The 25,755-nt window shown below is 52.7% G+C and overlaps 2 protein-coding genes across 5 annotated transcripts in view; both read left to right on the top strand.

Annotated features, from left to right (window-relative positions):
• The window catches only part of SYNPO (synaptopodin), a 53,864-nt gene extending 46,099 nt beyond the window's left edge, over positions 1-7,765 (top strand). For all 4 annotated transcript variants that reach the window (XM_082726196.1, XM_082726198.1, XM_082726199.1 and 1 more), the window contains one exon: positions 4,898-7,765. In XM_082726196.1, the coding sequence (XP_082582322.1) occupies positions 4,898-5,590 (693 nt within the window). In that variant the 3' untranslated portion in view covers positions 5,591-7,765. The remainder of the gene's footprint in view (positions 1-4,897) is intronic.
• Positions 7,766-11,399: 3,634 nt separating this feature from the next.
• MYOZ3 (myozenin 3) lies at positions 11,400-25,352 on the top strand (the record flags this gene model as incomplete). The annotated part of the gene is made up of 6 exons (XM_082726231.1): positions 11,400-11,460; positions 17,308-17,462; positions 18,348-18,416; positions 18,524-18,659; positions 19,095-19,257; positions 22,450-25,352. 6 exons carry the CDS (start codon positions 11,400-11,402, stop codon positions 22,616-22,618), a joined length of 753 nt encoding a protein of 250 aa, XP_082582357.1. The 3' UTR covers positions 22,619-25,352.
• Positions 25,353-25,755: the final 403 nt, after the last annotated feature.

Here is a 25,755-nt window from a genome sequence, read left to right as displayed (position 1 = left end):
GCAACGAAGAGGGAGCTCCCCTGCAGGCCGCAGTGAGGCTGGGGGCTCCCTCAGGCCTTTGTGAGCTGTGGGGATGCCAGCGTCTTGCTGGGGAATGGCCTAGAAGGGGACCCTCCTGTGGGCTTCCGGAACAAACAGCCGGCCAGTGCCTCCATGCAGCCAGCCAGCCATGGGTCCGCCTCCTCAGCTGCCCTAGCTCCTGGCATCCTTCTGCCTGTCGCTGGCTTCTTACCTGCACTGGCCTGTCTCCTCCACCTCTGCCTTCTGGACGCCGTTTCCTCTCCGCTGCTTCAGAGAGCTCTGTCCTGGCCGCCACGTTTTCTCCTCTTGGGGGTTCTTCTGCTGGATGAGGACTTAGCCTGCCACTGCTGTCTGATGCTTTCCGTCCCGACCCTCTGCTCCCCTGCCTCCCTGTCCTCTCCAGACACCTGGCTCTGCGCTGGGGATGAGACCTTGGTCCCGGTGCCACCTGGCTGGCCCTCTGTGTGCTGGGGTGTGCGAGGTCCCAGGAAGTCCCCCAGAGAAGGACGTGCAGGTGTGGGCGTGCAGTGAGAGCGGCCCCTGGCAGCGTACTCATTGGCTAGTCGGGCTTCAACCTCAACCGAGATCTGGCCCACTAAAAGCAACTATCTCTGCGTAGTGGTGGGCGCCGCGGAGAGAGGCTGGAGGGGAGGGTCTGGTCCCATCCTAGCCTCCCCTTTGCTGTGTGAGTCCAGCCAAGTCACTTTCCCTTCCTGGGCCTCAGTTTTCTTATTTACCCAGTCTGTGGCCTTCCGGCTGTGACCGTCTGTGAGGATTGAGAGAATAGGCTGGTGCTTTGGGAGAAAGGGCTTGTAAGTGATAAGACAGTCCCCTGGGGAAAAGAGGAGGCAATGGGCTGTTGGCCGTAGAAGGGCTGGAGATGAGAGGTCTGTGAGGGCGTCCCGGGGAGGGTACTGCTGGAGGAAGCCGCTGCAGGAGGCCAGAAGGAACCAGAAGCCCAGGCTGGGACAGCCTGGAGACAGTAGAAGCATAGGAAGCCAGGGCAGGAGCACAGCCTCGTGGTGGGACCGAGGGGGAGACCTTAAGGTTTTGAGGAAAAGGCTGGGATTTAAGAGATATGGATTCTACCAGATTAATTCCATGTGTATCCTTGAGTCTCAGTTTCCCCATACAGTGAGGATACTGAGTCAGGCAGGGTGAGATCTTCACCACCTCTGACATGTTTGAGGTGAGCCAGCCCTGAAACCAGACTCTGTTGGCGGCGCGGGGTGGGGGGGGATGGTGTGAGAATACAGACGAAAGAGGCAGAATTCAGATGGAAGCCTCCCAAGGCTGGGGGCCGAGCACCACCCACTCCCTCTTCCCCGGCCCTATTTCTGGGCTCCCCAGCGGGGCGAAGGGTGGTGGAGGCGGTGCCCGTGCTGGGCCGAGCCTGCAGTTTTCGTGAGCTCTGGGCTCGTCTCCATGGGAACAGGGGGGTGCCTTCCTAGTGAGTTCATTCTGCCTGGAACTGGGGGGCATGCGTGGGGGAGTCGTAAGTGAGCTCAGCTTCTTCATACCAGCCCCCTCCCAGGACAGAGTGAAGCCCCTACCCCAGACCCCTGATCCTTTCTACCCCTGAGGGCCAGCAGTGGAAGAGCCCACCCTCCATCCTGCAGCTCCCGCGGCCAGGCTGGCCGAGCTCTTCCCCTAACTTTGTTTTCTCTCCTGTTCTCAATACACTCAGCCTCAAATCTGTCTTGCTTCTTTCTTTTTTCGGCGCTCCCTGGCTGGTGGTCTGGGCTCTCCCCCCTTCCTCCCTGATTCTGGCCTGGGAAGGGGGAGCTGGACGACTCCGTTCCTGTGTGTGAGCATGTGGCGTGTCTCCATGGGCTGTTTGTGACTCTGGTTCTGCTGTGGGTATGGATGTGTGGTGGCTTGGAAGCCAGGGCTGCCCTCTCTCTTCCCTGGGTCAGGACGTAGGGAACCATAATCCTGTGGAAATTCTTTTGTTTTCTCCTTCCTCCAGAGTTTGGCCAAAAAGCTTATAGAGCATGGGGGAAAGCCCACACAGCCCCTTACAGCCCAGGTTTGTTTGAATTCTTTGAAAGTGGAATGTAAATGCCTTTAGCCAGAGCATATACTTTCTGGTTCCCTCATGCCCCCTCCCCCCTCTCCGTGTTATCTTAATCTGGCAGTTTCCCATACTCATCACCTCCAAGCTCCTGAACACGGTTTCTGCCCCTGGTGGAGAGGAACAAGCTGGCATCAAGAGTCAGAAGAGGGTTGTAGTCCCCACCTGACTCCTTGTCCTTAGACAACCCCTTCTCGACTCTGGGCCTCAGTTTCCCTTCCCTCCAAGGAAAGGGGCTGCAGAAGGCAATCTGGGAGCTAGTTCCATTTGGTCTTTGATAGTTCCTGTCTGACTGCTCTGCCTAAGCTTTTGCCCCACACACGTGTCCTGCAGTGGGGCTGGTGCTGGGTTAAGTGGGCGCTGTTTCTGAGTTTTCACCCATGTGCATTTCCAGGGAGTTTTGGCTTATATAAGACATTGAGGGCTTTGTCAGAAAGTGAACAGTCCTGATTTCTCACAGCTTTTCTGTACTGTGCACCCCACCTCCTGCGCTGCACACACAGAGTCAGTACCCAGACATGGCAGTTCCGATGAGGTCAGGCTCTGGCCCACCTCCAAATGATGCGGAACTGCTTATCATTGTCCAATAGTCCACCCCAGGCTTGGGAAGTCAGTTCTGCTGCTTCTTCCTTCCACTGCCTGGCCTAGCCATCCCCTCGTGGCCACCGAAGGCAGAGATAACACTTAGAGATTTCAGACAGGTATAACTCTTCCTGCCCCAGCCTGCCCTTTTTCTAGCTGCAGAGCCCTGGTCCTTGTGCCCCCAGACTTATGGACAGGCTGGGATCAATTACTCTTGGCCGCATTTCCCATAGCTGGGCTGATTGAAAGCTTCCTGGGATGTGTCACAGACAGAGAAGGTCCCAGTGTCTCTGGCTCACACAGACACAGCTTTGATCCTGGGAATGAAAGGGGTGGATCCTATGCTGAGCTTTTTACCTTTTCAAATTGATGATTGGGGTCTTGGTTGTCCCCAGGAGGTCCCTAAAGGTCCCTCCAGCATTACTATCCCATGAAAAATCTCCTATAGGAACTGCTGTTTAAGGGACCCCATTCTGAGTCAGGTCATCTAGTAGTTGCTGCATTGTAGGGAGAAAACATATTTCACTACTTTCTTTTGATTGGGAGAAATCAGATTCTGATTGGATGAGAGACTGACAGGCTTGACTGTGGCTGATTACTGATTGGATGAAAGAATGGATCCATGAATGGTTCTAGATTTTGATTGGGCAGAAGACATGGAAGGGACTGTCTAGGTCTGAACTCGGAGAAATGACAGCTGGTGAATCTGGATTGGATCGAAGGCTGAGTGGACTGGTTTACTGCTGTAATCTGATTGGATTAAGAGTTGGAAGGTTTAGCAGATACAAGCTGGACATGATTCCCAAGCCCTCCACTTTCAAACCAGTTCTCCAAACTACTTTAGCATGGTGTGGCCTTTGAGCAGAAGGTAGTCACACAGTCACACACACACATGCACACATCCTCATGGGGCAGAACACACCAGACAGTTATTTACACCTCTGAACTTCATTTTCATCCTTGTAAAATGGGTGTAATAATGCCAGCCACCACATCAGCATGCTGGGAGGATCTAATGGGGGAGAAAGGATGACATGGAAACTTGTAGACTGGAAAGTCCCTAAAGAGGTAGGAAACAGGTGCAGTCGTGTATAGCAAAGTAGTGCTTTATCTCCTCGAAGATGTTCACCAACTCGGCTTCACCGACTCCTCACTCTCTACCCCATGCTGGCAAGAAGTCCAGTCAGGAGAGCGTGCTGCCTAGCGCTCGAGGACCCAACTTCCTTTTTTGTTCCCATCTGTCAGTGGGAACTTCCTCTCTGCTCAAGGCCTACAAGGAAAAATTAGGAGGTGACCATGGCAACATGGCAAGGGGGTTGGGGCAAAGAGGGCCTTTCCCTAAGTCCTTAGTAATAATGGTCAATATTTTCGCTTTAAATTCTTATTTATTTTTAAAGATTTCATTTATGTATTTGAGAGAAAGAGAGCACAAGCAGGGGGAGTGGCAGAGGGACAGGGAGAAGTAGGTTCCCTGCTGAGCAGGGAGACCTGAGGGGTGTGGATGGGGGCTGGATCCCAGGACTCCGGGATCATGACCTGAGCGGAAGACAGATGCTTAACGGAGGGAGCCACCGAGGTGCCCCTTGTTTAAAAATTTTAGAATAGATAATACATCCATAGCTTTCAAGAACCTAAACTAATATAAAAAGTAATACATGAAACCTTTATTCCCACTCCTGTGGCTGCATACCTTGCCCTGTTGGCCCCATGTCCTAACAGAGGCCCACTGGTTAGTTTCACGTGTAGCCGTCCAGTGTTTCTTTATGGTAACTAACATCTACTTAGAGCACTGACTCTCCTCCATGGAATCTTTCAAGACATAGCATATTCTTCTACATGAATTATGCCATTTAATCCTCACAACAGCCCCCAAAGTGTAGGTGCTGATATTATACCCCCATTTCACAGAGGAGGAAACTGAAGCCCAGAGGCTTCCAATTGCTTCTGCTGCTGTAACAACCCTGCCCGCGTTCATTCCGCAAGCAGAAGGGCCTGTCTCGGAAGTCAACGTTCTTAACCACGCGTCCCCTGCCTCCGGTTAAGCGCAGGAGCAGGTGCCCACAGCTGCGGCACCCCGCGTTTTACTGCAGGCACTTCTTTCCTGGCTTGGGTCGCTGCCCTCCCGACTCTACAGTAACAAAGTAGACGCAGTCGCTCCCGAATCCCGGGTCTGGAGGAGCCCAGCACTAACGCCTGCCCCGCCCTCTGCTCTCTCCCCAGGACCGCCGGGAGAGCCTGCCCACCTCCCCGCCCTGGACGCCGGGCGCCTCCCGGCCCCCCAGCAGCCTGGACGGCTGGGTGAGCCCGGGGCCGTGGGAACCCGGCCGGGGAAGCAGCATGAGCAGCCCCCCGCCGCTCCCGCCGCCGCCGCCCATGTCGCCCTCGTGGAGCGAGCGCTCGGTATCCCCGCTGCGACCCGAGGCAGAGGCGCGGCCTCCCAGCCGCCAGCTGCAGGCCCTCCTGGCGCGAAACATCATCAACGCCGCCCGGCGCAAGAGCGCCTCCCCGCGGCCGGCGGGCGCCGAGAGCCTGCGGCCCTTCTCGCCGCCCGGGGCGCAGGCGCAGCCACCGCGGCCGCCGCCGCCGCCACCGCCGCGCCTGCGCTCGCCGCAGCCCACCCGGCCCGGCCCCCCCGTCGCCGCCGCCCCCGGGGCCACGTTCTCCCCAATCCCGCGGAGCCCGCTGCCCGCCGGGCCCTCGCCCTGCGCCAGCCCCCGGAGCCCGCTGCCCGCGACGCCCCGGCCTTTCCCCTACCGCCGCTCGCCCACGGACTCCGACCTGTCCCTCGACTCCGAGGACTCCGGGGCTAAGTCGCCCGGCATCCTTGGCTACAACATCTGTCCTCGCGGGTGGAACGGCAGCCTGAGGCTCAAGCGTGGCAGCCTCCCCACCGAGGCCTCCTGCACCACCTAAAGCCTCCTCTGCTCTGGTTCCATCCGCACCCCGGGAGGGCTGGGCCAAAAGAAGAGTTGTGGGCCTTGGTAGATTCCAGCATCCCCTGCGAGGGGCGGGTTGGCGGGGCGGGGGTTGTAGGGGGAGGATGGAGGGTAAGGTCTGGCCGCTTTGGACGAGGGGTCAGGGAAGGAGTGCTCCGAGCTTGGGGCTGGGGTAGTGATCCAAACTTGGGTGTAGCTCTTATTCTGTCATTCAGGCATTGTGTGACCCTGAGTAAGACCTCTCCTCTGTCCGACCCTCAGCTTTCCTATCTGTTTAATGGGACTTTGGCCAAAACCATCTGCACAGGTCTAAATTCCCCCTCCCCTCCCATCAATACACATACAGACATGCACACACACCTGCCTCTAAAGAGTCAGGGTGTGGTATATATGGACCCCTAGACTCGCTGCAGTTCAGGGTTCCATACTCCTCCCTCCCTTCTTGGCTCTGCTGTCTGGAGTCTGGCAAATGAGGGGTGCTCACAGGATCCTAAGCCTAAGTTCCCTATCCAGGCCCTGGCTTGACCATCCGCCTGCCTGGCACCAAGTCCCAGGCAGGAGCAGCTGTTTTCCACCCGTTCCCAGACAAGCTCTATTTTTACCATGATGACCTTTAGAGAGGTCTTCCAGGCCAGCTCAAGGTGCCCTGGTGGCCCCTTGGGAGATAAGAGGTGGAAAGATTCCTCTTCCCAGATCCTTCTCGGGCTTTTTCAGCCCCCAGCTCAGACTGTTGGGGCCTCTTATGTGCCGCCAGAGGGGGAGAGCAGGAAGGTAATGGCTGACATCCCCGGCCCCAGGACTTGGGCCTCCAGGAATGCTATAGGTGCCTCCAACCTACCTGTCTCTCCTGGGCCCTTTCATGGCAGGTTCCAGGCTCAACGCTGAGCTGGGGAGAGAAGAGTTGATAGGGAGCTATCTGCTCTCCTATGACTTTAACCGGTGGCCCTGAGTTTGAGGTTGCCCACTTGGAAGGGGGGAGGCAAGAGTTCCTTCTTATGGGAGATATTCAAGCAGGAGCCAGGATGCATAGAGGAGATTCTAGTAGGAAATGGATTGGCTCAGATGACCTCTGAGGGTTCTTCCAGTCCTGAAATGTATTGCATGATGTTAGGGAGGGAGGCAGATGGTGGTGGAGGATTGGTTGGGCAGAATTTGGGGGCAGATGGGCATGGGTGGGTGAGTGAGGGGTTAGACTAGGGTCTGCCTGTGTTTTTTGTTCCTTAGGAAATACCCCATGCTCAAGTTAGGCTCCAGTATCCATACCATGCCCAGATGGCTGGACACTGTTCTGCCCCATCTCTTTCCTGTTACACTCTGGCCTAGCTTGTGCCTCGGGCCCAGCGACCCTGAGGAGCCTGGCTGCAGACTGGTCTGTCCGTTAGACCTGGGTGGTTCTCGTTCCAGTCCCCAGGAGGGACATGGGAGGAATGCGGCTAAATTCTATAGTTTCCAGAGTTGGCTGGTGGTGCCCTCTAGAGGTTCAGAATATCAGCTTCAGGGTACTAAGTGCAGAGGAGGGTGGGGGTGGGCCACTGGACTTGGCTGAGGATCAAAGAGATGTGGGAGAAAGGATACCAGGATGTTGCTAACAGTGAGGGACCAAGTGAGATTTGGGTATAGGGGTAGACTTACCCACCTATCAGGTGATGCTAGACCTGGAGCTCCTATGTAAGACTAGGGAAAGTTGGCTTCAGGGTGGGAGAAAGTTGGGTGGGGGTTCTTTAGAATTAAGGAGTGATCCCAGAGGGTGCCTAGGGCCTAAGGCTTGGGAACACAGGCCCTGACAGTGGGAAGATAAGAGAGTGTTCCCGCTTGGTTGATGATGAGTGACCATATTGAAGTCTCCATCTGCTTCAGGGTTCCTAGTAGCACGGGAGACTGGGACTAAGGGCCGCTTTAACAGAAGAGACCCTATCAGGCCACTGGTTAATAGAGGGGCATAGAAAATCCACTTCTGCCTGCATTTCCCTAAAGAGCCAGCAGGAGGCAGCCCTGGAAAGCTGCAGTTCTGCCTGGCTGGTTTCCCTGTCATCGCACCCCCCACCCCCCACCCCCATCCTCCCCTCTAGCCCACTAGGGACTGCCTGTGTTCTGTCTCTTGCCTCCTGTAGAATTCATCTCTGGCCCTCAATAAATGCTTCCTGCATCTTTCCGCCTCTTGTGTCATTTTCAGCTGCGTCTAAAGCCCCTCCTCCTCCCCATGGGATTGTCTGAAGGATTCTGCAGGGATGGGAATGTTTGACACAGGGCAAATGGGCGCCAGGCTGTAGATGGGTTCCCAGGGTTGAAATCCTGATCCTGTCTTCTACTAATTGGGTGACCCTGAGCAAGCCCGCTGCGTAGCCAGCCTCAGCTTCCCTATCTGTGCAGGGTGAGCTGGGTGAGGTGGTATTGCCCTGGTCCTCCCTACAAGCCACTGTCACTGGAGCAGGCAGGGCCAAGCTGGGTCAGGGCCCAATGCTGTGCGGCAGGTTCCTTCTGGCAGGTTGGGGCTCCATGCAGGAGGAGAAGTCCCTACAAGAGGTCCCACCTGAGTCCAGGTAACCAAAGTAAGCCCGGAACCCAGACTATCTGGAATGCTCCTCACCTGATGGGGGTGTCCTTTGTCCCGAGAAGGGGACTGTGACCCCACTGTGAGGCCAAGCCTGCCCTGGGAACATCCCTCGCCTTCCTCTCTAAAAGCTCAGGCCCAGCAGAGGCGGGGCACAGGAACCGAAGGGGCAGAGCGTGGAGCTCCTGGAGTCCTCAGAGTCCCGGGTTCTTCCTAAGGGCATGTCAGAAATACAGCCTTGGACAGTCAGTCCTGGCACACGGGGACAGGTGCTGCCCGTCCGGGACTGAGCGCACCCTTGCCAGCCCACGCTTCCCTGCAAGTGACCCAGTCTTTATCTTCAGCCAGAACCATCCCCTCCCCGAACACAACACCGCCCTGCCTACTGGCGATTCCCATCCCTGACACCTCAAATCAAGTTCATCCCAAACTGAACTGAGAAGCCACCACCACCCCAAGCTGTGCCCCCTCACCTTCCTCGGTCACTCAAGCCAGACTGGCCTTTCCCTCACTCCCCACATCTCATCTCGGAGCAGGACCTAGTGATTCCCCAGCTACCCCTCAGGTTCTCCTCCTCTTCTCCATGGCCTCTGTCCCTGTCCCCTGCAGCCTCCCCTTCTCCCACCTGACCACAGTCACATCTTCCTGCCTCCAGACTGGCCCCCTCCAACTCATTTTTCACCTGGCAGCCCAGAGATATATTCAGAAAATGCCAGCCTGACCGCTCCATTCCACTGCTTTAAACTCGTCAGCAGTCCTTTCTAAAGCACACTTGCCTTTGGCAAAGCCTGCTGTGATTCTGGCCCACCTGTCCGGCCTCAACTCTCAGCTCTGACCCATGTCTCAGCTCTGGGGCAAGTTCTGGCTCTGCTTGCGGACCCCTGACATTATTCCACACAACACGGCCTCTGCCCGCAAGGCCTGGGCCCCTCTGCCCACTGAACTCCCTCCCACTAACTAGCCTCCCAGGCCCAGATCAAATATCTCCTCTGGGAAGCACCTTCCCCATCCCCCACCCACCCAAAGGCAGAGCTGGTGGCACCCTCCCCTGGGTACTCCTAGAGCATTTCCCATCATGCATCGCAAAGGCTTATTTTTGGGTCTGACTTGGGCCTGGCGGAGCTCCTTGAGGACAGAGCCCTGCCTTATTTATCTTCCGTCCATCGGGACTCAGTGCAAGAAGGTGGAGGGAGAGAGAAAAGGAGGGAGCGGAAGGAAGAAAGAAAGGCAGGAAAGAAAACAGGAAAGAAGAAATGAACAAGTCAAGCAAGGCTATCAGGGGAAAATTCATTGATTCATGCATCCATCCATTCATTCATTCAACAAATAGCGGTTGAATTCCTATCAGGCCCCATTCTAGATATTAAGGATACAATTAGCAAGCTCAAGTGACTGGCAACTGACTCACCATTCCCAGGTGACTCTGGTGTGTGCATGTGTGTGTGTGCGTGCGTGTGTGCAAGCCCTTCTGTCTGCAAGGGCCTGCTGCTGGGGCACCTGTCTTCCCCAGGGCCTGGTGCTTTTAGCATCTGTCCCTGGATCCTGTTGCAGCCCGAAATAAGGCTGTGAGCCACAACAAGGCAGAACCGATTCTTGATTCTCGTCTGCTGAGGCCAGAGCTGGCTACAAAGGCGTGCCCCACTCAGACTGGACCAAGGACCACCAGCACCTACACGACCACTCAGCTCTCAGCTTCCCGACAGAGGTGTTAATCTTGAGGGCCTGACATTCCCTCCTGCACACTGTGGTCCCGCCACTCAGGTACCAGGATCCTAGGGGAGCTCGAGGAGCTATGGGGTGTGGGTAGAGGTGATGAGCCAGCTGTCAGAGCCCCAGCCCCCAAGCAGAGGAAGGGCCCTGCCAAGGGTCTGGGAGCTTGGGGCCTCCAGGAAGCCCGGTGCCTGGTTTGGGAGGGGCGGGATTTAAGCTCTAGGTCATTCTAGATTAAATGGGAAGGGATGGCTTGGATTCAAGGTGGGCAGAGGTAATTGCTCTGGGTGGGACTTCAAGGTCTTAAGGCTGCAGAGGGAAGCGGGGCCCCTGACAGTGGGATGAGGGCCCTTCCCAAGGTCTGCGCATGTCTGTAAGGCAAGTGTTTATCAAGAAACAGACCCGTGCACTGTGGCCTCCTGAGTGGTCACAGTCGGAGTTCAGTTCATGGCCCTCACCCCAGATGCCTGCAGACCTGCTCAGATCCGATATGGTTTGTGGGGTGGGGGATTGTGGGTGCCCTGAAGCCCATCTGTGGATCCCATAATCTAGGCCAAACTTCTTATGCTACAGAGACACGTGAGGAATTGAGGCACAAACCTGGGGAGCGGCTTGCTCATAGTCGCAGAGGAGGTCGGGGACATGGATTAGACTCCAGGTTGCCCAACTGAGTGCCCACTGCCCTGGGGCCATGTGTGGGTGACACACACGGATGGAGACAGACTGTTGCTTTCTAAAGGAAGGAATGTAGAAAAACCTGGAAGCAAAGCACAGGGGTAGTCTGTTGGGAGACTCAAGAGCGCTGGCTTCTCTCCTTGGAGCAAGTTAGGGAATCTGGATTTGGGACCTGCAGGGGTTCTCTGGGGCTCTGGACCTCATTCTGTTTGTAAATCTCCTCCAAGGTCTCTGGGAAGTGTCATGAGGCGCAAGTGGGGGAGGGGAGATGGAGGAGGAGACAGAGTAGGGGTGAGCGAGAGCACCCTGTAGGTCAGCTGAGGGATGGGGCATAGGGAAAGGGGTGATGGGTCTCTCGGCTTTCTTGGACCAACCTATGCCCTCACGCCTCAGAGCCAGTAATGGGGACAGAAGGACAGGACCAGTCTTGTAGACCCTAGCACAGCCCCAGCCTAACAACCCATCCTTTCTTTCCCTCCCCGATTTCAACCTCAGCCTCTGATTAGAGCTCATCTGCCTCAGCGGGTGACAGTTGTCTGAGACCCCCCCCATCTCCCCTACCCCTCATCTCCCCCGAGATTGCCTTCTGAAGAAAGAGTGCCTCCCTGGCAACATGGGAAGCAGATTTGTGTGGCCTCTGGCACCTCCTCTTGCCTTCCCTGGACCTCAGTCTCCTCCTCTGTACACAGAGACCCCCAAAGCCCTGTCCAGCTCAGACAGCCTTTCCTCGAGACTGGGGGTGGGGGGGCAGGCAGTTCAGAGCTGAGGCTGCGTGTCCCAGGGACTGGGAGGACATCTGGGGAGGGGTGGAGAAGGGCTCGCCCATTCGCAAGCATCTCTCTTCCACAGGATGATCCCTAAGGAGCAGAAGGGCCCCGTGATGGCTGCCATGGGGGACCTCGCTGGACCAGGTAAGGCAGACTCTGCCCTTGTGCATTCTTCATACCCCACCCTTTCCTGGTCTCAAAGTGTAGCCACTCGGGCCTGTTGGCCTGAGGCCTGGGCAAACAGGTGTGAGTTCCAGGTCAGCCCCGAGAGAGTGTTGTGGAATCTGCCACTTGGGTTGGGAAGCTTCCCAAAACCTCAGCCCCAAATTGAGCATGAGGGCTCTCTCTGGTCCCAGTTCCAGCCCTAACTGTGGTCCCAAGCTCCCCCGCTCCCCGCCACCACAAGTGCCCCTGCTTCCTGTCACTGTGGGTCTCCGGGAGCCCCCGTGGCAGGAGATAATTGTCGAGGGAGAATGGGGACAGGCTGGCCAAAGCAGGTTCCCCAGTGTGACTCAGACCATTTCACTTGAAAGTTGGCTCACCCAATGAAGAAATCAGTTAAAATACATGTTTATCACCATATGAGACCCCCTCTGCAACCCCCAGCGTAATTTTGGAGTCCGTTGATTTGGCCTACTTCAGAGCATTGCAAGTATCTTATTTTCAAAGAATTGTTTAGAAGATTTTACTTATTTATTTGGGAGGGTGATAGAGTGAGTGTGCACACAGAGGGCGAGGGAGAAGCAGAACAGGGAGACTGACCGGGGGCTCGATCCCGGGACCTGACCTGAGTGGAAGGCAGACGCTTTACTGCCTGAGCCACGCAGGCTTGAAATGGGGATTCAAGTATTTTAAAAACAAATTCAACTAGGTCAGAGCTCTCACCCTACAGTGCAAATGATAGTGAACGCTGCTGTTGGCTAAAAATGCAGATTCCCAGCATCTACCCCCAGGATCCCGATTCAGTGGACCTGGGGAGGGGGGCGGGACATGTGCCTTTGAGACAAGTGCCCTGGGGGGTTCTGGAGCACATGGACCATGCCCCGAGCTCCGACAGACTGTGCTGTAAAGACACCACTGCTGTTCTGCCCCATGCAGCTTCTAAGTATTTCATCCTCTTGTATGACTTCATATGGGAGTGGTCCTAACCTATTTCACGTGTTCTTGCCTCCTTTTGTGGGCATCAAGTTTCCTTTTTTTAAATTTCATGATTTTGGGTGCTAACATAAGCCAATTTTGTGAGGTATTGATGCTCTAACTAGAAGAAGCAAGCAATGTGTTCTCTTTTCCCTTGGCTAAGTAACTAATTAATTACATTCCCCCAAGTGTGGACACATATCATCTATGCCAGACTGGAAAGGCATCCATTGTTGGCTGTTGCTAGGGTATTAACTCAAGACAATTTTGAAACTAAAGTACCATGACAAGACAGCCTCTGTAAGGTAATAATAACACAGACACTGTGATTATGTACTTCCTCTGGGTCAGATCCTGTGCTAAGAGCTTCCTTGCTTCCTGTTATATAACCCTCACAACAACGCTGTACGTTAGCTATTGTTGTCCCGATTTTGGTGACGAGAATGCCAAGGTTCAGGGGAGCTAGGCCATCCCATATCTAACAGTTGCTAGAGCTGAGATTGGATTCTAGATCTCTGTCTCCAGAGTGGCTCCTTGACTGCACGGTGGTGCAAAATAATACATCCCTTTCATAAGATATTCAGACAAAACAGATGTGAATAACTTTGAAAGTGAAAGTCCCTCATAATGGGACCATCTGGAGATAACCACAGTTAGTACATCTGTGTAACTCCGTCTTCCGATCATATATAAACGCATTTATACAAATGCATGTGCACGTGGGCTGAGTACTATACGTGTGCTCTGCAGCTCACCTTTTCCTTCACTTAGCAGCCTAGTAGGGACTCCCTCCCGTGCTGGCATGCTGTCTCTCCCCCACCCCTGCCCCCCGCAGCATGCATCCTGTTAAATATACTGATACACCCCCCCTCCTGGCGGTCACGCAGGCTCGTCTCGGGTTGGACCCAGAGGAACAGAGCTGAGCATTCTCACACGAGTGACTTACTGAGGTCACGCCCTCAGGAAGAGGGAAATGATGGAAGCAGGATAGGGCAGGGGAAATGGCTCAGCAAGGATGTGGGCTCAGCTGTTGGCCCAGGTTCGGCCTGATCCTGCAGAGGCTCCAGAGCCTGAGTGGTTCTGCAGAATTCATCCCATCCTGAGCAACGGGGCCCTAAGCCCTTCTGCTCAGTGGGGCAGTGCTCACAGAAGGGGGCACTTGGGACCCTGAGCTGCAGATGAAGGGCATCTGGGCAGCATCCCCACAACACGGCGGTGTGGTTTTCACAAGCTGAACCCTCAGTGCTATCAACAACCACCTCTATCTTCAGGCATGTTTCTTTGACTTTTCTCCCTAAGAATAAATGCCTAAAAATAGAACTGTTTTATCAGATAGATTTTATCTATAACTTTTTTTTATATTGAGCTCAATTCATCTGGTAGTATCTGACAATATGATGCTAGGGGACTTTTTATTATGTATTTAAATATAGTCTTTCATGCTTTTAGTAGGCAGTATCTTTCATTGTTAAAAAAAAAAAAAAGTGCAATTTCCAGCCCTCCTCTTCCTACGTCCCATAAATAGTCATTACTGATATTCAGCATATCTCCGTGCAGATTTTTCAAAGCATGCAGAAACATATATACTTGTTTTTCTAAATAAATGAGTGGGATCTTAGAATACAGATTCTTCTGAAACTTAACTTTTTTCCCCTCTTAACCTACAATGGGTCTCCTCCTGTCCCTACCGTGCAGGAGGTCCTCTCTATTTGCTGAAAGAAAAAAAAATCATCAGCCTCCTTTTTTAAAAGCCTGTTTGGATTCCATTGACTGGACTGAACCACAGGACTAGCATGACCACCCCCCGCAATGCTGCCTGGCAGCCCCGTCCATCTCCTTGTCCCATATGACTTGCTTAGAGGATGGTGGCAATCTCTGTCCCCAAACTCCCGATGCCTCCTCCCCCGTCCTCCTTCTCAGCAGATGACCTTGTTTCCTATTGCACTGAGAAGAGTGAAGGGACCAAAAGAGTCCAGTGCAAGCTCCCTCCTCCCCGTCTGGCTTTCTCAGTTCTCCTTCCCCTTCCCTGCGGAGGATGACCTCTCCCGGTCCACACCCTCCCCTCCCCTTTCTTCGCCTCTGTCCCGCTCCAGGACAGTCTTCCAGTCCTGGAGTCTGCCCTCTCTCTATTGCATTGTCAAAATTTCCCATCAGCTAAAAAACATGCTTTTATTTCTCCCTCTTAAAAACAAACACCTCTTGATTCTCCCGCTGCCTCGGTCCCATGGAGCGCAACTCCTCAAAACTGTTGTCTACGCTTTCTCGCCTCCTCTCTCTCCCTAACATTTTATTAAGCTCACTTCCAAACACACAAAAATAGAGAGTGCAAATCCCCATGGTCCTCCTTTCGCTCCTGGAGCCCAAAGCAAAACCCAAAGAGCTTGTCGTTTCATCCCCTCGACACGTCAGGAGGCACCGAAAATAATGAAGAGGACGTTTCCTTACATACCTCGAAGATGTTAGCACACTGAACAAAATTAGCAATTTCGATTTAATACCAGCTAATGACCAGTCCCACAGTCAACTTTCTCCAATTTTCTAGTTTGTGTTAATGAGACTCCCAGAAGGACCACTGTTGATCTGGTGGCCAGGTCTCTTCAATCTCCTTGAATCTGTAAGTCCCATACATACCCCAACCCGCCCGCCCCCCACTTTTTTTTTCTTTTTTTTCCCAGGTCATTTATTCCTTTAAGGAACCCAGGCCAGCTACCCTACAAAATGCTTCACATTCTAGATTTGGTTCACTGCTTCCTCGAGGTGTGGTTAGAATGTCCTTCTGTCCATTTTCTCTTAACACTTTCCAAGAAGATTTTCACACCCAAATACTCCATAGAAACTACTTTTGCGAAGATGACCAATAATAAGGTCCTGACACTACGGAGGACGGTCAGTTTTCTGACTCTGTGAGCCCCCCATCTTCCCCGAAATGCTTTTATCACTTGGTTTCCAGGGCAGCACACTCTGGCTTTACTCCTGCCTCACTGGGCGCCCCTTCCCAGGCTCCATGGCTGGTTCCTCACCTCCTGGGTCTGGGCACCGGAGCCCCGGGGCTCAGGCTTCAGATCTCTTTCTCCCTCACATCCCCGGTGATCTCATCCAGGCTCCCAACTCTAAACACCATTTATAGAGCTGGAACACCAACCTCCGTGTATCCGATTTTAGAGGTGGACAGCTCTGGCCATGCTGTCCACACGTATCCTTTTCCTACCGGTGTCATCACCCTCTGTCACCCCTTTCCTCCCAGAGCCTCCCCTCGTTGGGAAGTGTGTCAAAGTGGGTATATTGACAGCGGGGGGCGGACACAAAGGATATGGATGGGTTCCAAAACTACTAAGAACAGCCATCAGTCCTGGAAACCCTCTATGTGGTTATCATAATGAGTCCTCACTCTGAGAAAAGAAAGAAATGTAATGGTCTTCATTAAACAACAACAACAAATACCATTTGTAAGCTCACCATGCCCCAGTTTTTACCTCAGGTCAGTCTCTCCCGTGAGCACGAGGCTCCCATATCAGGCTCCCTCTGTCTCTGCTTCTCTGCTTCCACATCTACGAGGCTCTTTAAACCTTCTATGCCCAATTCTGTAGGCGATGAGGGGATTTGAATATGGATTAGGCATTGTATAAAACAAAACAAAAAAAAATGGGTCTACTTGCCCAGGTGGATATCTTTAACTGATAAAAACAAGTTATAAAGCATGTATAACTATGACTTCATTTTGGCTGATAACTCATACATGGCTATATAGTCTTTTTCTGATAAAACTTATTTATTTTGGAGCACCTGGGTGGCTCAGTCGGTTGGGCAACTGCCTTCAGCTCGGGTCATGATTCTGGAGTCCTGGGATCGAGTCCCGCGTTGGGCTCCCTGCTCAGTGGGGAGTCTGCTTCTCTCTCTGGCCTTCTCCCCTCTCATGCTCTCTCTCTCAAATAAATAAATTTAATTTAATTTAAAAATTATTTATTTTATTTGAGAGCGAGAGAGAGAGAAAGCATGTGAGGGGGGAGGGATAGAAGGAGAGAGAATCCTTAAGCAGACTCCCAGCTGGGCCTGGATCTCAGGTGGGGCTCTATCCCAGGACCCTGAGATCATGATCTGAACTGAAATCAAGCATCAGACACCCAGACACCCAGGCGCCCCTCACATATGAATATATAGTCTTTGAAAAAGATATGAATGGATATACACTAAGGTGTTAAAAGTAGCAACCTCTGGGAGATAGAAATGGTATTTTTCTCTTTTCCCCTTATATCTGTATTTTCTAACTTCCTTCAGTATATATATATATATATATACACACACACACGCTATTTTTATAATAATAAAAGGCTATTTTAAAATGGAAAGAACACATGTGTAACCCTGAGCTCCTGCTCTCTCCCCATCTCATCCTCCTCCGGCCCTCCCCATCTCAGGGAGTGGCTGCCCCCAGGATGAGGACAGACTGGATCAGGCCAGAAACCCCCCTCCCCCTTCCCCAGCAGAGCTCGCTCCCCTGGCTTACCTTTAGAAAAGTCTCTAAAATCTGACCATTTCCCACAACTCCAATCACTGTGGGCAAAGAACTGCAGAGGAAATTCATGGAATAAATACAAATGGCCAAAGAACGTCTATCTGAAATGGAGCTCAGTTTCACTGAGTGTCAAACGCATGCAGATGAAGCTCTGAGGTGTCATTTCTGCCCACCAGGTAGGCAGAGTCCCCAGAACGGTGACTCCCAGTGTCAGCAAATGTGGGGAGGAACCGGCATTCTCGTATACTCTAGCAAGCGCTCGGAGGCTGATGCCCTCAGAGGCGCAGCCCCGAGGGCCCTGAGGGATTGGCGGTAAGAGCTCACTCTGGCCTCTCTGGCAGCCCCTCTGCTGGACCTGGGCAAGAAGCTGAGCGTGCCCCAGGACTTGATGATGGAAGAGCTCTCGCTACGCAACAACAAAGGATCCCTCCTCTTCCAGAAGAGACAGCGCCGGGTACAGAGATTCACCTTTGAGTTTGCAGGCAGCCCAAGGATGGTGAGTTCATCCCATTGGGCTTCTAAGGGAACTGAGGCCCAGAGAGGGCCAGTGGTTAGCCTAAAGCCAATCAGGGAGCCAGATGAGGACAGCTGGCCCCTGGGGAGTCCCTCCAGCTCCAGCTCCAGCTGGAAAGGCTGTGATGTTCCTATTAGATTGAACCCCTGACTTGCTGTGTGATTCTAGAAAAGCAGTATCACCCCCCAGATACAAAACATGAAGTGGAAGGGGCAGGGCGTGCTGTGGGAAGGAAGGGATTCTGGCTCCTATCAAAAGAGCTCTGGGCTGAATTTGCAGTGAGCAGGATTTAGACGAGACTTGAGCTTGCCCTTAGGGAGAAAACACAACTCTCTTTCTCTTCGTGACCCTAGCAGAAGGAAAAGGCCAGAAAACCGTCTGCCAGTAGCGACAAGAATGGCTTATCCTCTGGCTTCAAAAAGTCAGCGTGCAGTTTCAGTTACTTGGAATGAATTCACACTCCACTCAGTTTTTGGACTCAACAGAGGGTGCCTGAGAGAGGGCGATGTGGCAGAATGCAGAACAGTAAAGACAATAAAACACCTACTTGCAAGCCAAGCAATTCATGTGTATCATTGCATTTAAGGCTCATACAACCCTATAAGCTAGATAGTATCAACACTAATCCCATTTTATAGATAAGGAAACTGATACTCAAGAAGTTTATGTGCCCAAGGTCAATATTAGTATAGCAACTAACATCCAGAGAGCATTTCTCTGTTCCAGGCACTGGGATTAGCACCATATGTTATTAATTCATCCCCTCACCATCCCCGAGATGTGGGCACTGAGACGATGCACCTCCCCCGCCTTTTTTGGTGGTCCTTTCCCTCACTGAGCCTCCCTGCGGTCTATTTGCCCCCACAGATCGTGGACGGAAGTGCCAAGGGGAAGATTATGGGGTCGAAGGTGACAGGATCAGCGGAGCTGGGGACGGTGAGTATACAGGGAGGGGAGCCCCCATAAGAGGGGAAGTTGGGGGAAGGGACCAGGCAGCTCTGTGCAGCAGACCTTGGCTTCTGAGCACCCGCCCCTGTGCCCAGGTTGCCAACGGCCCTGAGGGGCAGAACTGCCGCTCTGAGCTCCACATCTTCCCAGCCTCATCCCAGGGCCCCGAGGATACCCAGTCCGCAGCTTTCCCCACGGAGCGCGCCTGCAGTCCCAGCGCCCTGGCACCAGGTGAGGGCCTCCCCCAGTCCTGGGACCGGGGCTGCAGGACCAGATCCCGATCCCGGCAGTGCTCCACCATGGGGCAGGAACCAGTGCCCAAAGAGCATCTAGTACCTCCCGCATGGACCCCCACACCCCTCCGCAGACCTAACACAAGCCCGGAGAGGCGCAGCAATGTGCCCAAGGTCACACACCGGGCCAGAGTCTACACCCCAACTTGAAATTCCCCTGCTCCAGTCCTCCTTGCTTCTAGGGATGGGGAAGGATTGGTGCACTTTGCTGGAGCAACTTTGGTGTTTTATTCCCCCTGCCCGCATCCCAGCTCCAGGCTTCTCTCCCCCAACCGTATCTGTGGGGTGGACAGGAGTGGGGGATGAGGGGAAAAAAGAACTCAGCCACCTCCCCCCGCCGCCCCGTCCCCCATGAGCCCTGCTCCATTTCCAGGCTATGCTGAGCCACTGAAGGGTGTCCCGCCAGAGAAGTTCAACCACACGGCCATCCCCAAGGGCTACCGCTGTCCTTGGCAGGAGTTCATCAGCTACCGGGACTACCAGAGTGATGGCAGAAGTCACACCCCCAGCCTTGCCCAGTATCGAAATTTCAACAAGTAAGGCGAGGGGTGCAGCTTGGGGATAAATGGCTAGGCTGTGCAGGTACCCATCACAGCATGGCAGGGGCTGCATTTCCTGAGCCCTTTCACATGCCAAGCTCTATTGGAACACTTTCGCATGGATTGAGCACTTGCTAGAACTCAATCGAATGCTTACCTCGGAACATAGTAGGTGCTCAAGAAATGTACAGGCAATGAATGGGTGAATGTGCCACACATCTTGTTGGTTTCTCCACACAACAGGGCAGGGAAATGCTGCAGTTTTTTTCCCATTCTGCCAGTGAAGGGACCCACTCAGGACCAACAGCAACCTGCCCAAAGTCACGAAACAAGGAGGCGGTGGTGGGTGCGGGGTCCAAATATGTGTTTGTCTGACTCCAGAGCCTGGTTTCTTATTTCCTCCCTGTTGTGTGCCCTCTCTTTGGTGCATGTTCCTCTGCATGGTGCCCCTATCTCACCAGTCCTTGATCAGCTCAGCCTTCTCCTCACTTTCCTCAAAGGTCTAGAGATGGCTTTGAAGTGTATCAAAGTGGGGGGCAGTGGTGACTTCGGCCGCCAGATGTGAGAGCCGCAGAGGAGCGGCTGTACTATTTAGAGCAGGGGGTCTCAATGTGGGCTTACATGCATTACATGCTTATCTCATGTGAGCTTACATGCTTACAGGCGAGGACTCCTCGCCTCACTGTGTGACCTTGAGCAAGTGACTTAACCGCTCTGAGCCTCTACTTCCCCATCTGTAACAGGAGACTGTTACAGTATCTACTTTGTAAGACTGTCATGAGGATGGCATGAGAAGCCATAGGCAAAGTTTCTACCAAGTAATGAGCTCTCAATAAACAGTAGCTATTAGTATTAGTATTGGTATTAGTTACAGGCTGAAATAATGGTTGGAAAAGCTAATAGGGAGTGGGTGCCTGGGTGGCTCAGTGGGTTAAGCCTCTGCCTTTGGCTCAGGTCATGATCTCAGGGTCCTGGGATCGAGCCCTGCATCAGGTTCTCTGCTCAGCAGGGAGCGTGCTTCCCTCTCTCTCTCTCTGCCTGCCTCTGCGCCTACTTGTGATCTCTCTCTGTCAAATAAATAAATAAAACCTTAAAAAAAAAAAAAAAGAAAGAAAAAAAAAGCTAATAGGGAGAACTAGAAAGAGATAAATTTGGTGTTCTGCCCCAGGGGCCCAAAGAGAAATCCTAGGAGTCAAGACAGGAGCCTGGCACTGGAGGAAGGCTTTGGGCTGGGGGATGCATTTCACCTGCAGTTGTCTTTCTTGAGCTGATGCTATTTCTGAGAAATGCTCCTCTGGCCTGGGAGGCATTCAATGAGAAAGAGGAGGGCCCACAGGAGGCGGCCATGGTCCAGCTTTTCTGGCACCTGCTCAGACCACATGTGAGACTGTCGGACACCCGGGGGTGATCAGCCCTGAGAAGAGACTGCTCAGAAGGGAGGGGATCCCCTCAAACAGCTGATAGCCAGGGAGGGCCCCCATGGGAAGAACTGTGCCCAACAGGCACCATGAGAGCCACGAGCCATTGGCATGCATTCTGGGGTTTCTGCCAGGCCAAACTGTGTTTTCTTTCCCCCTGGGGCCCTCAGCCCCTACCTGTGAGGCTTTGTACCCTCAAAAGACATTGCATCCTGGGTGCTGGGTTCCGGGCTGGCCCCATGCTTCTCAGGCTGCAACTAGGACAAGAGGAAACACATTCCCATCAGCAGGAAGAGGGCTTTAGAATGTCCTCAGCTCAGGCCCCCTTTGAGACAGAAGAGCCAACTGAGGCCAAGACGGGGGTAAGCAACAGTGTAAGTGGCCAAGCTGCGTTAAGGATCCAGGGCTCTGGGCTTCCAGACAAGGGCTGGATCGTGAGGCCTGTGCAGCTTGGAAACTGCCCAGCCTGTTCTCGAAGGGCCTGGCTGTTGCCGCCACAGCCGGGGTGGTCTGGGCAGCCCCACTCTCCTGGCTGGAGCCCAGGCCCTGGCCTGAGGCCTGCCTTTCTACCCCAGGGGCAAGCACTCCTCCATTCCCACTGCTCCCAGGCTTCAAGGAAAACACTACATGAGCAATGCTTTTTATGTTTTTTTAAGATGACAAAATAGTTTAAAAATAACATCCTTATATTCTCTTACACACACGCGCACGCGCACACACACACGAACGTGCACACACAGGCAACGATAAATAAAGAGAGGGTCCTCTGTTCACCATCCTCTAGTCCCAGTTGCCTCCCCAAATTCCCAAAGGTAACACTGTGGTCAGGTTGGTGCATCTGTTTTCAGGTCATTTTCTCCCAGCAGTTCCAGTCCTATAGTGAATGGCATTGTTTTATGTGAATGTGTGCGTTTTAATACTTTGTATCTCATTCTGTAACTTGCTTGCCTTTTTGATCTTTTAAAATCTATCCTAGTCAACACGCACAGATCTTTTCATTCCCTTTAAGCGGCTGTATGGTATTCCGCCATTCATCTGTCTTGTTGGTGTTCTGCCTGTGGACATCCGGGCGGTTTCTGGTTTTCAGCCACGTGCTGCTCGTGGCCGTTTCTTTTTGCTGTGTGTGCACGTGCTTCCCTAGGCCCTGTGCCTACAGGTACAATTGCTGGTTAACAGAGTTCGCACATTTTTTAGATTGAAAAGATCCTGCAAGTTGTCCAAGGTAGGAGCACTAATTTACCCTCTAACCAGTGGTATCTGAGTGAAACTTTGCCCACCATCTCACCAAATTTGCCACATTATCAAATTATTTCTTCTCACTAGTCTTGCAGGTGAGAATAGTGTGTCTGTTATCATGTCCATCTCTGGATTCTCAGTGCTCTTTCTAACCCTCTCTTCCCTCTCTGGCCTGGGTGTATGTTGTCCTGAGGGGAGAGGAGCAGAGGAAGGAAAAACCCCATTCCAGCTCTACTGCCTTCCAGAACTTACTTAAGGGGAAACTAGAGTTTTGCCTGGGACTAGCCAATTCTATCTTTGAAAATTTCATGCCTATTCCCAAGCATCAAGCCATCCCCACTAGAGACAGGCTAAGGAACCGGCAGAGCTGCAGAAACCTGTTAAAGATAATACAAAGCCTTGCCGTATATAGGTGGGAAACTGAGACCTAGAGGGAGGTAGGGAGGGGCCCCCACATGGTGACCTGCATGTCAGCAGTCTGCTCTCCAGTGCTCTCCCACACAGCCTACTTCCCCTGCTGCTTTTCTCTCCCCAGGACCCCGGTGCCCTTTGGAGGACCCCTGGTGGGGGAGACTATTCCCAGAGCAGGCACCCCCTTTGCCCCGGAGCTCATCAGTGGCTTGGAACTCCTTCGCCTCAGACCCAGCTTCAACAGAGTGGCCCAGGGCTGGGTCCGCAGCCTCCCTGAGTCCGAGGAGCTGTAGCCCCAGCCCGAAAATTCAATTCCCCTGTCTTGGTGTTTGGGTAACATCTTGGAGTCAAGACTTCTGGATGGCACTTCCCAGTTTATGAAGGGGCTCTTCACACACAAAACCTTATGACAAATGGCCTCCGCGGCCACAAAGTTTAGTAGTCCCCAGATGGGGTGTGTTTCAGAATTTCCTGGAGATGATGGTTTGCGTACAGATTTCTGGCCTGCCCTAGACTTGCAGCATTCAAATCTCCTGAGCTGGGGAATTTCTATTAGTAACCACACTCCCAGATGATTCCAGTGAAACTTGTTCATGGTCTGTGTCTTTTGGCATCTGAGCCACCAGTGAATTCACATCCACGCCTCCCTTCCTTCCTGCCATGGACACCAGCTTATACTCCCCTGACAGGCAGCTTGCTAGTGGCTGGTTAACCTATGCAGAACTCTGATAATCAGAAAGATTCCCTTGCATTGAGATGCAGGTCTAAACATTTGCTAAGTACCTACTGTGTGCTGGACACCCTGCCAGCCCAGGGGAGTGTGTGGTGAGTATGCCTGGGCCTGACCTAGAGGAGAGAGGGCAGTCAGGAAGGCAGATTCGTAAGCAGTAGTTCGTGTTCGTTTCCTGACAGCACGCTGCCGACAGAGGAAGAAAGTGCCATGGTCAGGGGGATGTGCCCCCTGGGGATGGGATAGGATTCCTGGAACCTTCTCAGAGACTTTGAGGAGGACCCCAGAGGAGGAGTGAGAGCCACCGAGGGCAAAGGGGGTCATGGGGAGGGCATTCCTGCCCAGTGGACTAGCATGTGCAAAGTGTGGAATTGCGCCCAGGAGGAGGAGGTTATGTTCTGGAGAAAGGAGGGGCTGTGTTAGAGGGTCAGTGAGGGCCAGCTTTGGGGTTTCTTTACTAAGGAGATGAGGGCAGGTTTTAAGCTGGGGAGTGATGGGTCTTGCTATGTGGCAAGATTGGGCAGGACTAAGACCAGAGGCCAGGAAGTCTGCAGGAAACAAGGTCTAGATTTGGGTGATGGCCGTGGGGATGGAAAGAAGGGGCACCCCTCATCCCTCTGGGCACCTTATCGGTCAGCTGCAATGTGGGGTACATGTAAGGCCCCCTTCTTTCTTTTCCTCTTCCACTCACCATCTTGTGCAAGCCTCAGGGTAAATCTCATCCTGGTCTCTGCCGGGGCTAGTTCAGGACTAGATCCGGTTACTAGGAAAGGAGAGAAAGGAATGCCTCTTAGTTCAGCTGATGAGGAAGAGGACAATAACAATGCTGGCAGTGGTGGCTGCTTTTTACTGGGTGCCTCAGTGCTTGGGCTGGTAGTAGGGTCCCACATATCCTATTTCTTATTTCCAGTTCAACCCTGAGGGAAAGTTATTGTCCCATTTTACAGGACGTGCATATCTGGGCTCGAAAGAAGTGGCTTGTTCAGGGCCAGAGACAACATGGGAATGTCTAGTTCCAGTGGCTGTCCCTTTTCGCCACACTGTGTGGCCAGGCCAATGTCCACTCACTATGGAACCATCTAAGCACAGTGTCTTGCCTCGGGACTTTGAAGTGAAAAGTGCAGGTTGGGAAGTTAGGCTGGATGGGGTGGGCTCTAACTTCTCCTGCTAGTCATGTGAGCTTGAGCAAGTCATTTCTCATTGGGAGGTGTCCATCCCTCTACCTGTAAGATGAGGACAAGGCCAGAAGCCTCTGGATAGGGCAGTGGTGAGCACAATGATGGACGCATACCTAAGAAGCCGTCAGTTGTTATTAGGTTTCATTCAGCTCCTGCTCTTGCCTGGGAAAGATGTTCCTGTTCTTAAAAGCTGGCTGCAAGATGTCAGTGGTGTCAGCAAAGCTTAAGCCAGAAGGAAAGCCTCTAATTACTGTTGGGCTCCCTGTGGACGTGGACGTGGAATTACCTCCCTCTGCTTTCTCCCTGGCTCCCTCTCTTGGGGAGATGAGGTGGTGAGAAATCCAGCTAGTTCTAGAATGCCTGGGGTAGTGGTTACATTTTCCTTTGGTTCTGGACTTTCACTGCACCCCACACCATCTCCAGGGCCCAGCAGCCTATTAGACTTGCCTGCCATTGATGTGTTGTCTTGAATTGGGGGCGGGGGTACTGTTGAAAGCCAAATCCGCATGAGCTGAAAACCAACTGTGAAAGGGTCTGACCCATAGAAGAGAGGATCTGGACCCCCTTGGACTGGCTATGCTGTGTTCTGGACAGTGATGGCCACCACCAGCTACAGGATAGGAGAGCCTGCTGCACCTGAAAGCAAATCCACATTATTTCTTCTGATGATGTGACTTTTGCTGAAGTTGCTTAAAGGAAAAAAAAAAAAAAAAGGGAATGCTTATTATCTAAATAAACAAATAAGTAAAACGTGGAAAGATTGGACCACATAGCTTCTCCTGTGTTCATAGACTTTCCCAGCCTTCTGCATGCAACCTTGTCTCCATATACTGGAGGTAACCAAGGGTGACAGTTTAGAGCTTCTAGACTTCTAAGAAGCCTCGATTAAATATGTAGTGCGTAAAGGTGCAGAGGTGCAAAACTACTTCTTTGTTTAATGAGATCATACCTTTTGTACCATTCTGTATTTCGCATCTTTATTCAACAACAAGTGAAACATGGGTCTTGAAAAAGCAGAGCATTAACCTTTCATGTAATTTGTGGGCCTAGCGAGCCCTTCATATAAAATCCTGTTCTTTGCCTGTTCATATAAAATTCTATGCTTTTGCCTAATCTGTTCCTTACCTAAATGAAGTTGTATGGTGATACGGAAGTGTAAAGGACTGAACCAGTAAGGATGTTGAGAAAGCGGACACGCACTACGGCAGTGACGAGTGGAGGGGAGCTGGGTTTCGTGTAACAGCGCGGGCACAGTGCAGGCACAAGTTGGCACACACGGGAAGGTGGATACAAACATGTATGTGTGTGTTGCAGGGAAGTGTTCACATAAAAGTCAGGATGGGGTTAACTTTGGGGGGAAAGAAAGGGGAGTGATTGTGAAGGGATAAAGTGTTCCTGGGGAAAGCTGGACAATTTCTGTTGCTGGATTTGGGTGATAGTTACATGGGTGTTCACTCTAGAGTATTAACTTTAGTTGTGCATCTGTATTTTATGCGCTTATTCTATACATGTGTTATATTTT

This window comes from Mustela nivalis (assembly GCF_964662115.1).
Source record: "Mustela nivalis genome assembly, chromosome: 3".
Classification (NCBI taxonomy): Eukaryota; Metazoa; Chordata; class Mammalia; order Carnivora; family Mustelidae; genus Mustela; species Mustela nivalis.
The sequence above is the reverse complement of the archived record's forward strand: the minus strand, read 5'-3'. Positions and strand labels throughout refer to the sequence as shown.